The 12713-nt window shown below is 40.8% G+C and overlaps 1 protein-coding gene across 5 annotated transcripts in view; it reads left to right on the top strand.

The window, feature by feature from the left end:
• Window positions 1-12713, top strand: part of phkb (phosphorylase kinase, beta) — a 116472-nt gene that overhangs the window by 87330 nt on the left and 16429 nt on the right. For all 5 annotated transcript variants that reach the window (XM_037748966.1, XM_037748942.1, XM_037748934.1 and 2 more), the window contains 4 exons: window positions 5943-6026; window positions 6836-6940; window positions 7852-7934; window positions 8650-8740. In XM_037748966.1, coding sequence (XP_037604894.1) covers window positions 5943-6026; window positions 6836-6940; window positions 7852-7934; window positions 8650-8740 — 363 coding nt within the window. The remainder of the gene's footprint in view (window positions 1-5942; window positions 6027-6835; window positions 6941-7851; window positions 7935-8649; window positions 8741-12713) is intronic.

Below are 12713 nucleotides of genomic sequence, written 5' to 3'. Positions count from 1 at the left end.
TTATTTATTTTTCATAAAAATAATTTGCACATCAATACATTTTTTTGAACTGTTGTTTTTGTCACGAATACTTTCACACAGAACGTGAATATTACGTGGCGAAAAAGCGACATAATTTTCTTTTGGAATGAGGTTGATTTTTTGGAGCTTTCGCACCATCAAATTAAGGCTTCAACCAATAATATTGTGCGGAACAGACATATTCAATACTGTATGTACACTATAAAGGCTCTGTAGTCCGAACCAAACCAAGACGGCAAACTTTATTACTCCTTTCAATCTTGACCAAGGCAGTGTAAACAAGATCCATTTTTTCCATTCTAACCTTTCACAATAAAAGCCTTAGACATATACACTGTGTAACTCTTTACAAGGGGCACATTTCACTGCATTTCACTAAAGGAAACCAAAATAGCTTTCAGTAGTTTAGGCTTTGCAACAATTTAGCCCAGACAGACTGCCAGATGCTGCTCTGAGTCAATAGAATCCCAGAAGTTGGTCCTCTACTTGCGCAAATCTATCAAACCTTTTGTTGAAAAAGTGTTGCAACTGTCTCAAATTTGCATTGCTGTCAGTGTCGAAGTCAGTTCCCCTGTCAAATAGTGTTTCCCTCCTGTTAAAACTATAGTGCCCCTCTCAGTGGTTAGGGTTAGAGATAAGGGTTGGTTCAGGTTTAGGTAGGGGGAAACACATATCGACGGGGAAACAGTATTCAACATGACACCAGTATGAATAGTTTTGATGCAAAATATTCGCAGGCGAGTATTGCACACACAAGTTGAACAGGAAGTGCAATGCAGTTCACGATAACTTGAGGGATTCCCTGGGGACTTTACTTACTGTGTTTTGGTCAGTCACAAAGTGTTTGAGATAATATCTGGCTGAGCTTTTTTTTCTGTAAACGGAAATGATTTGTAAAGCCGTACATTGCTCCTATGGCTGTTGTTCTTGCGTAAAATGTTATCATGACCAACAGTCATAATGAGAAGAAGGCCCAGCTTGACAAATAACCGGAATTTCCCATTTACATTTAAAGAGTTATTGGTTGTTGTAATTATTTCTCCTCTCCATACTGGCTGTGAGGAGACCCCTTTCTGATGTGGGGGTCAAAAGTTGAGGGTCAAAATCTGCAGTCTTTGTTGTGTGCAAAAATGCAAACTAAAGTTCAGCAGAAGCTAATATGTGGCTTTAGCAGGCAGAGTTCATCCAATCAGGCTGGTATCTGCCGAAGTTACAGGCTTTTTAGTACAAAATTCCTTCTTTGTAATTCGATCCCTCCACCACAGCTCAGCCAAGATATGCTGTCTGAGGGAATTTTATACTAAAAAGATTGTGACTTTGCAAGATACCCAGTTTGATTTGACTAATAGTGACTGCAGAAGCCATCAGCTTCGCCTGAAGTTTAGACTCTTTACCTAGAAGTCAGGGATTCACAGGAAGAAGAACAATTACAGCAACCAACAAGACTTTCAATGTACATACGACGATGTGAGTATTGCTTTAAGAGAAACGTGAAAAAATACATCCCTATCCTTGAAAGATATTTTATGGGGCGACCCAGTGGATAAGAGAAATGTTCCAGAACTAGAAGGTTTAATCCCAGATTCAATAGGCACGTACAGTATCATGTGGCGAGCTGCTGAACCCCTACCTGCACGCTAAATCCCTCTGGATGACAGCGACTGCTGTAAAAGTAAATCTGTTATGCACATGTTGTGACACCAACGATTACATTTACACTATTTGGGGCACCAACCCAGCAGCGATAAAAATGTGGCAGGAGCCTGCTCCTGTCTGAGCTCCTGTTAAACTGAGGATCGTCCCTATGGCGAATTAAAAGTTTTGCAGAGTTTGTCAGTAAATAGTTCTCACACATAGGAGCCACTGCAGAAGTGTAAAATGCAGCTTTTAGATACAGCCTTTTAGTATCTCTCCCACCTGTCGGTCCTTCTGTTTGTGCCGCGGTCAGTGGAGGAAATGCGAGGGAATGAAAGGATGCTTTGATAGGCTGCCTGCGTGTTGTCCTTCTTCATTGGTATTCTGCACACAGGAAGTGTTGGGTGCAGAGGTTCTTCCACCCTCCCGTGGCTTTTCTCCTCCAGGTCTCATCCTTTGCCTGTTAGGGCACTGATTTGCAATGCCACTTAATCCTCAATTAACATGTCTCTCTCTTTTATATAAAGACTGTACTTTTTTTCCTCTTTTAGTTTAATTTCTTCTAATTGGCCCAACCCCTTGCTACCTCATGTTGTGTTCAGCTCAGCCTTGTCAAAACAGCGAGGAAGCACACTGGAGTAGCAGAGCACCACCTTTTGGTTGACGTTGTGAATTGCGGCCGGTTTGAGACGGGAGAATGCGGCATGGAGGGCTTGATGGGCAGGTTTCCTGCAGTGCCACATCAGTGTGTGGGTGTACTGATGCTGTTTCATGATAGCACAGATTGGGAGGTATTTAAATTTAGAATTTATAGGCTGCCGCAAAGGGAATAAGCACTCTGGTTTCACACTCAGTAAGACACATCAGAAATGGAATTCACACACGTACACAACAGTGCAAAGCTTCAGCTCACATACACACACACATACAAACACACACATATAAACAGTAACTTGTGGTGAGTGTGTCACACCACTGCACTCCGAGCAAGCAGAGCCGAGAAATCAATGTCCATCTTCTTTCTCTTTGCATCTTTGAATCAGTGCGTTTGACAGCAGGCAACGCAGCGGTAAGAGGCTTTTATCTGGAGCCCCACAGAAATGCTCTGGAAACTGATAGGCTGGAGCTCCTGTATTCTCTTTGCTACCATCTCTAAATGTGTTTCAGAGATGACTGAGGGAGAAGGCCATGACCTTTTCCACTGCTTTGTTTTGACGATCTGGGGGAGCCCTTTGATGAAACAACGGCGCAATTACTGCGAAAACAGTCAAGGATTTCCATTAAAGAGGACATAATATACTCATTTTCAGGTTCATACTTGTATTTTGGGTTTCTACTAGAACATATTTATTTGTTTTAATGTTCAAAAAACGCTTTACTTTTCTCATACCAGCTGTGCTGCAGCACCTCTTTTCACCCGCTGTCTGAAACGCTCTGTTTGAGCTCCTGCCCGGCCCTTTCCCGAAAATCCCAGTCTGTTCTGATTGGTTACCTGGCCCACCATGTTGTGACTGGTCAACTTAACCAAACTCTTCAGACTCCACTCCAGCTCCACTCTAACTAGCTTTGTTTGAGGGCACGCCAAACCAGCCGCTAGGCAGGTATATTATGCAAATGTGTTACTTGGTGACATCACCACGTTATGGAGGAAAAGGCGGGACTTCAAGCGTTTTAGGCAATTCAGAAGCAGTGTTTCTGTTGGGGAGAGTAACTCCCTTTGACATAGACTTTGGGCTTTGTAACTTTGCAGACCTTTTACATGCACAAAAAACTTTAAAAGCTGGGCATACCTTGTTAGCATTGTGACCCGTACAGACCTCTGCTAGCAAACAAGCTTCAGGAGCCAACGGGCTGTGTTTTTTTTTCTATTTTAAATGTACAGTGTGAGCCCATAAATCGTGAGCTTTGGCTTTACTTTGCAAACAATCTACTCGTACAGTACAAGTAGGAATTCCACAACAACATTTCTAATATCGTACAGTGTATGCCCAGCTTAAAGGAAAGAGGAAAAACTCAAAAGCATAACAGGTCCTCTTTAAATCTTTCTTGCTCTTTATATCTGGGTACCAGTATCACTAACAACACATTTAGTGCAAAAGAAAAACTATGTTGTTGATAAGAGCTAGTGTAAGGGTTTGAGCTGAATCAGCCCTAAACATCTAAATTGAACCTGTTGGAGCGTTATACGTTTTACCAGCTTTACTGCCACCACAGAATTCCAGTCCACTAATTAAGTGTGACCTCAGCTACTCGGAGCCCATCTTCCTCATCCTCAAACCCTGTTGGAGCTGAGCATTAATATCAAGCTCTCTCCCAGCCTCTGCTGATGTTAACACTTTTTCAGCTCATGAAGTTGCTTTTTCCTTGAGAGCTGACTTGACTCAGTATTTTCACCTTTCACCTGAGTCTTGAGACACGACTTCTGACTTGATTAAACTGCAGTACTTCTGCCGGAAGGGATGGAATTATAATATGTGTGGACAGATTATGCATCGACCCGGTAGAAGCCACCTACTCCCGAGCTCAAAATAAAGAAACAAGGTCATATACTGTTGGCCAATCCACAGCAAGAAAAAGACTTATATTTTAACCTGTCGATGGTGTACTCCGGTGATTTATTGTAGCGTTGCACTTCTATAAAGTTGGTGACTCACAAGAAACAGATGAGAAAGTAATGGCACATCCCTCTGCATGGAAAACACAATGCTAATGCAGAAATTTACACTGCAGCCAAACTCATTACCTCGGATAGCGGTACGTTTAGCCAAACACATGGGTTAGTCCTCATCCTCAGAAAGCCTACTCTCTTATAGAAATTAAATATATTATTTAAAAATACAAACAATAAAGCATAAATCTAACCCCTATTCTTTTTGTTGAGCGTATATAGTAAGTATTAGCAGATATGGTACTGTGCTATAATACTACAGCTAACTAGCTTCATCCTGCAGTACAAGAACAATACTACTGGATTTCTTTATTCCTCTTTATTATAAAGGGGACATGTCAGGAAAACTAAATTTTTTCAGTGCTTGTGCACATCCATTTGGGTATCAGGAGTGCCTACCAACCCAACTGTAAAATAAGACAACACAGTCAGTTTTTTGTCGGCTGTTTAGATCATAAAACATGAGATTCAACAAGCCATTCAGATTTGGCTCCCCTTCCTATGTCATACAGTATGCAGGCTCATCAGAATATATCGCCCACAGCTTTAGAACTATACCTTTGCAAAAGTGCACCACATTTTTCTCGCAAGCCAATCAGAGCAGACTGGGCTTTTTCTGAAGGGGCTCTTAAAGAGACAGGCGCTAAAACGGAGCGTTTCAGACAGAGGGTGAATACAGGTATATTCAGACAGACAGTATGAGAAAAATAAAGTGTTTTTTTTAACATTAAAGCATATAACATGTTCTAGTAGAAACCCAAACTACAAGTATGAACCTGGAAATGAGCATGACATATCCCCTTTAAGTCAGCTGGAAACATGAAATGTCAGCTGGAGATAGCAATTTCAACCAACACATGGAGTTGGCGTTGACTTCAAATGTCATTTCAGCCGACAAAACCTTTGCGTGTAATTGTAGCAATTGTTTCAAATATTTTAAAATTTGAGTGGTTGATCTGTGACTGTTATCACTGTTGTCAACTGCATATGGGCCGTGCTAGAATGGAAAGCACAACAGGTAACAGTAAGTGGAGAGTCAGTTACCACCAACTCATTTTTTAAGATGGCTTTGGCATTTGTAGCAGCGTATAATATGCTGAGTGGCTCATATGGAAAGTATCAAACAGCATGCCGTCGTGTATTTATTCTAACGAGGGCTCAGCTAGGTCTCAGTGTCTCTTCTTATGGGCCTCTGCATCTCAGTACAGCCGTGTTATCAGCTCCGGTGCCCATGGGTGTGCTCGGTCCACTAAGCACGCTGCTGATGGCAGCACGGGGACCTTTCATTACGACCACGTCTCATAACTTTACACAGAACTAATATCAGTAGCTGGTTCTGCCATATGATGGTAATTTCAGTTTAGGAGTTGCAACAACAGAAATGTCTCAGTGGAACAGACGAATGATGGACTTTTATCACGATATGGACTGGCACTGTACGGCATGACATTTCCAGTCAAATATGATATTTGTAATGTCACAGGGAAATGTACAGATCAAGATTTAGATTTTGGTTGTCTCTAAAAATCAGAAAGATTAGCAGTATGTTCGTGTGCAGTGTGAATGTTTGCCGACAAGATATTTGTTCACGTCTGTGTGTGATTGTGTCTCTCTGCAGGCTTACCGTTTCCTCGCTGTCAATAAGAAGCTGGGGTTGAGTGGGCGTCCAGAGAGACCAGTGGGCTGCATCGGGACCTGCAAGGTATGTTGGTTTGCAAACACAAATCCACACACCTGTCCACACCAGCACACATATTTGCACTTCCATGTTGCTCTACTGCAAAAGGTCACGGACCACTAAACGCACACTCCCATATGTTGATCTGCATACATCTCCCAGAGCTCCAACTGAACGCAGAGACAGAAAATATTCAATTCCAAGAGTTTTTTTTTCTGTCTTCGTCAGACTTACAGTATGCATCGGTGAATGCTGAATAGATTTAGCTTAGTCTTTTAATATGCTAAGCTGTCAGCCGTGTGTGTGTCCGTGTGTGTGCATATTATTGTGGCTGTGGAAGCGCGTGTTTGCACAGTTTGTGTGCGTGTGTGTGCTAATGTGTATTGCTGATGTTGTTTGCAGTTTCTCCCAAATGAAGGTCACCAAATAAGTTGAGCCACAGCAGCTTTCTCAAACAAAGACATCGGCAAACAAATGAATCATGGCTCCCAACGCATTGCTAAGACAGTATTATAATGGAACATTTCTAGAGAAGATGGCGCACTGCCAGAGGGCGTTATCATCATCAGTGTGTCTGTACGAATGTGTGTGTGTGTGACAATCTGTATGTGTGTAAGGAGGCTTTTTACCAGTTGTGTGTGTGTATACTGTATGTGTGTGTGTGTGTGTGTTATCAGGAGTCGGTGTGTAGCTTGTGTGTGTCCCCTCTATCTCAGGATTGATGGCTTGTTTTATACGCTGCCCAGAATAATGTATACGTGGCTACTTGGGAGCCATCCGTCTTCTAATGCAATAGTGTGTGTGTGCATGTGTGTGTTCGTCTCTCCTCACAGATTTATCGTATCCTGGGCAAGACGGTGGTGTGCTACCCAATAGTGTTTGATCTAAGTGACTTTTACTTGTCCCAAGATGTTATGCTGCTGATTGATGACATCAAGGTAAGTCAGGGTCACACTCATGGAGAACACCGTCGTCACGACTCCCACAGCTTATTATGTGCTTGAAGAACTTAAAGGTCCCACATTGTAAAAAGTGAGATTTTCATTATAAAGCAAGTTTAAGTCTTTGAAAGATCACAAATCTACAATATATAAACCATAGATATAAAACAGTAGATGTGACATTTTCTAATGACTTTCCATTACAGCATGGAACCATATGGCGGGTATCTAACCTGGGTGCAGTTTTAAACTTGCTGTAACATATGGTGAAAGAGGCTCATGCTGTCCTTATATAACCCTTGTATTTTTCTAACACTACTGTATTTTATCTTTCTAGAATAAACCAAAAAAAAAAGATTTTGGTAGAGTTTGGATTATTCTAGCTCCAAGAGAACAACTCATGCGTTCATTTATGAAGATAATCTCATAATTGTACACGTATTAAAGGGGACATATCATGAAAAACTCAATTCTTCAAAGCTTGTTCACATACTTTTTGTTATCTGAAGTGTCTGCCAACCCTCAAACTGTGAAATAAGACAACCCAGTCAGTTTTTTTGTGGGCTGCCTAGATCAGAAAACATGGGATTCAACAAGCAATTCAGATTTGGCTCCCCTTCCTATGTCAGGCCCATTAGAATATACCACCCACAGCTTGAGAACTACCTTTGCAAAGGTGCACCATATTTTTCTCTCAAGCCAATCAGAGCAGACTGAACTTTTTCAGGAGGGGGGGCTCAAAGAGACAGAAGCTAAAACAGAACTTTACAATCAGTTTGACAGCTGAGGAGGTTGAACTTGGCACTGATCCAGTTCCTGCTCAGAAACAGTGAAAGCTGAAATCTTTGAAGCGGCACCATGCCCATGCCAGTCTGACATGGTGTCTGTCTGTGTGTGTGTGTGTGCAGAACGCCCTGCAGTTCATCAAACAGTGCTGGAAGATGCAGGGACGTCCTCTCTTCCTGGTTCTCATCCGCGAGGATAACATCAAGTAATATACATACCCCATAACAGCTCTTTTATCTTTATTTTGATGTCTTCCTGTCCTCTGATAGCTTCCTTACAGCATTCCTCCTCCTCTTATCTCCCCATACATCACCCTCTATCTCTCTTTTTCTGTCTGATGCTGGCTCAAGCTCACAACTAAATGCCTTGACAGTCACAATGTGGTTTGGTTGATTTTTATAATCCAATTTTTGTCTCTCCCTCCCGCTCTCCCTTCTCTGCTTTCCCATGTGTACTATTTATCTTTAAAGCAGCAAGGTGCAACTGTATTTGCGTGCTGAATGGGTGATAATGTTTCTCATTTGTATCACTCTAGCCTGACTGGTGGGCTGATTACAGCAATATTGACCATTATCCAAAAAGCCATATATGTTAAATGTGCTACAAGCGCTTTAAACAGCCACACCGCAGTATCTGGAATGAGTCAATGCGCTCTCAAAGAGGCAACTCAATAGTCATTAGTTTGCTATTGATCGGGATGATGACCTGTATGTAAGGCGACAGCAGGCCGAATAAAGCAGTGGAGGTCTCGGTGAAATGTGCTGATTTATTGAGATAAATTTCAGCAGTGATGATTTGATGATATGTTTAATACATGTGATAGGAATATAATAGTTAACAGAGGTGTTTTGACTCAGAATGGGATAGATTCATTCTGCTGTGCACTGCAGGAAAACTCATTCTAACCTGTTTCTCACCAGGGGGAGCCGCTTCAACCCAGTCCTGGACATGCTGGCCTCGTTCAAGAAAGGCAGCATCGGAGGGGTCAAAGTTCACGTCGACAGACTTCAGGTTTGTGGAGTTGAAATTGACTTTTCTATTGATTCTTTCATATGGTAATTCTTAATCACTGTTTATTTTAGGGATGCAAATTTAAAGGAATTTACTCTGTGGATTATTGGACGTGTTAACAATCAATAGTTAGTTAATCAAAGAAATGACCAGGGCGCGCTTAAGGCATAAGGCGGTCGCCTAGGGCACCACCTTCTGGAGGAGCTGGTCGCTCCCCAGAAAGAAAGAAAGAAAGAAAGAAAGAAAAAGAAAGAAAGAAATACATACACTTTTCACTCCTGTAACTCTCTTTCTCACACTTTTTTCATCTGCCCGGCTGCACTTGAACGTCACACTGTGGCTGTGCGCACAGGGGGGTTACGAGTACGGGTCAGGACGTAATATGGCTAGACGGACAGAAGAGGCACAGATATCTATCTGTTTTCACATTTTATTTCTTCATAATGAAAAGGTCCAAGCCTTCAGGTGCGCAAGGAAGGAAACAGAGAAAACAGGAGGAGGAAAAGAAAACCCAATATAGAGGCTCCAAATCCAAAAAAGGGCACTTAAGGTCTAGAGCCGGCCGTAATGACACTACAACAAGTGTGTTTTTTCCATAATAACAGCATTTTTTTTAATACTAGCGTGGCCCATAATTGCCACAAAATCGAAGTGAATTAAGCATTTGAATAATAAAATAAACATTATTCAAATTATAATAAAATAATGCCTTATAATCAGACTCTTTATTCAACAAATGGTTAGACACATTAAAAAATATTACATATAGCAAATAATGCTGCACAATTTTCAGGACATAATAAGACTGAACATCATGGGTCTAAGCTAAGTCTAACTTTTTTGTACCAGCAAAAAGTATCCGTATCTGTTAACAAGTAAACATGAAATAGATTACACTGATCTCTCAAAAGTAAACTTCAGTTTTACTGATTTTATTTCCCTTAGCTGTGTGATCAGAGTAGCACTGTTAGTTCGCTTTAGTAATTGCCCAGCAGCTGAAAACACCTGCTCAGGAGGGACAGATGTCCCGGGGAGGCGCATGTATTATCGTGCCAAATTGCTCAGTAAATCCTTAAACACTTCTTTTCCACCAGTGAATTGGATTTTAATCAATTTATTTTTAACAGCAATTTGAAAAAAAAAACATGATTTAATATATTATATCTTTGGCCATCAAAATTACACACAGACGGTGGTTTTTGCTTATGTGTCCAATATCTTTAATGTATATTTCATAACCACAGCCAGGATCTTTCTTTGTTCTATCATGAACAAAGCAGGGCTCAGTTAAACATTTCACTGATCAATCATACATTTTATTGGGAGGATCAGTGGTGTTAGGTCCTAATACAAGTGGACTACTGAATCAATGTGACAGTTATTGTTTTCATTCGGGCCGTCAAAGTCAATGCGATAATAACACGTTAACGCATATTTGTTTTAACACCACTAATAATGTCATTAACGCAACTTGCGATTTTTAGGTTGTAGCAGGCTCAGTTTTAAAGCTAGAGTGAAAATACTGGTATCATTTGAAACTAGAAAACCTAAACAACGCTCCAAACTTACGCTAAATTTTGGCGAGGAAAAACTGTCATGACCATTTTCCAAAGGTTTCCCTTGACCTCTGACTTCAAGATATGTGAATGAAAATGGGTTCTATGGGTACCCACGAGTCTCCCCTTTACAGACATGCCCACTTTATGATAATCACATGCAGTTTGGGGCAAGTCATAGTCAAGTCAGCACACTGACACACTGACAGCTGTTGTTGCCTGTTGGGCTGCAGTTTGCCATGTTATGATTTGAGCATATTGTTTTATGATAAATGCAGTACCTGTGAGGGTTTCTGGAAAATATTTGTCATTGTTTTTGATTTCCAATAATAAATATATACATATACATTTACATAAAGAAGAGAATATTTGTCCACTCCCATTTTGATAAGAATATTAAATACCTGAAAAATCTCCCTTCAAGGTACATTTTGAACAGATAAATAATGTGCGATTACTCGTCATTAACTATGGACAATCATGCGATTAATCTCGATTCAATATTTTAATCGATTGACATCCCTAGTTTTCATAAAAGGGGCAACATACCTCTTGCTCTCTCCTGTTGGCTCAGTCACAACGGATATTACAGCCGTCTCTGAAATAAACAATGGCTTAATATTACAGATATTTCTTCTGGGGAAAAAAAAAGCAAAAAGTTACCCAGCCCTTAATCTGATTCCCTCCTTATTTCAGTAGCAGTAGCCGTGTTTATCTGTGTTTTTTGACCTTGGTCTGTCTGATTCAATTTGGGAGGGTGGGAAAGGTGGAACTGAACTGAGCCTGGACGGTTTAAAGGAGATGGAAACTACTGGGGTGAAGCTTTTTGTGGCTTGCAAAGAATACATTGGAATGACTTTATGGGAAAACAACAAATTAAATGGTGAATTTTATAGATTAGATCACAGACGCTATGAAACCGGCCTACTTAGTTCAGCAGTATTACTGAGAAAGGGTCAGGCAGGTTCCAGGGTGCAAGGTGGGAGGAAAGGGTGACTGTAAATGAATGATGGATCACATCTACAACAAAACATTATAATTGGACTTATTTGCTAGATATTGCATCCATGACTGTTCAGCTGTTCTCTTCATTTAGTTTCATCAGGACCATCGCTCTCCAAATCAGTGGAAGTGTCATGAAAACACAACACCAAATTTATTTAAAGCTGCTGTAATCAATATTTTGATATTAACAATGACGTGTTCTATGAAAGGTGTCGTTCATAGTGTCGAAAACACAGAGAATTATCACCCGACTGCAGTTCCCCTCAGCTCTACGGAGCATTTGGGCATCTTTTAGCTCACTGTTTTGGACGTAACTTTACAGTTTAGCTCAGTCTTACCGTCTCATCCACCTCATATCCAGCAGCAACAGGCAGCTGTTTTCAACAAAAAGCTCTAAAAGCCCACTGTACACTACCCGTTCAGCACCATAGACTGTATATAGGCAGTGGACGTAATCACCGTGATGTCACCCATTTGATTGTGGACTGCCGTTTTGAAGCCTCGAGTTCGGCATTTTGGCTGTCGCCATTTTGGTTTTTGCAACCAGAATTAACACGAGAGGATAAAGCTAAGAACAATCAAACGCTGTATAAGACCTTTTTAGGCGACCAAAATGTTACAATTATCTTTCATGAATGAAAAACACAGTGTCGCAGTAGCGACCTGTCAATCACAAGGTAGCCACGTCCTAAAGCATCCCCTACTTTATCGCCCATTTTTCTCTAATTGGGACCATAATTTACTAAATGAAAATCATGCTGTATTGAAGAAGACTTGAAACTAGCGATTGAGAACATAAACTCATGTTTACAATGTTAGCTGAGGTAATAAATTAAGTGAGAAGTAGGCTCATTTTCAATCTGATTTATTCGCCCCCTGCTGGCTATTAGAAAGAATGCAAGTTTAAGGCAAGATTGCCGCCTGCTCAGCACCAAAAGGCAGACAGACAAAGTTATCGACCATCTGGAGAACGTAGTGAAGCATTTAGCATCTAAAGAGCCATACATTTCCTTCAGGAGTTGGTGGAGACCAAAAACAGAGCTAAAAGGAGAGTGAATATTAGACTCACGTCCATCAGGTGGACACAAACAAGACTAAACAAATGCCAATATTTTCTATGTATATGCTAAATAAGCAAACGTTTGCTAACGAGTTCCCCATAGCCACTTAAAAGGTAATAATATGTCAGCGTCGTATAAACAGCTTGTTTTTGCTGCCCCCAAGTGGTCAAAATCAGTTACTGCAGGTTTAAACAAACTTGCACATATTTATTGTGAGAGAACAATCATATTTAGTCCATTTGATCCATTGTATCATTGCTCAAACCTCATTTATTTTGCTGGATGCCTTCTTCATGTCATACTGTATGTGAAGACGTTTAACTCACTGGAATATTCACAGCAGCGTTCATG

This window comes from Sebastes umbrosus, chromosome 2 (genome assembly GCF_015220745.1).
Source record: "Sebastes umbrosus isolate fSebUmb1 chromosome 2, fSebUmb1.pri, whole genome shotgun sequence".
NCBI lineage: Eukaryota > Metazoa > Chordata > Actinopteri > Perciformes > Sebastidae > Sebastes > Sebastes umbrosus.
This window is presented reverse-complemented; position numbering and strand designations above follow the sequence as displayed.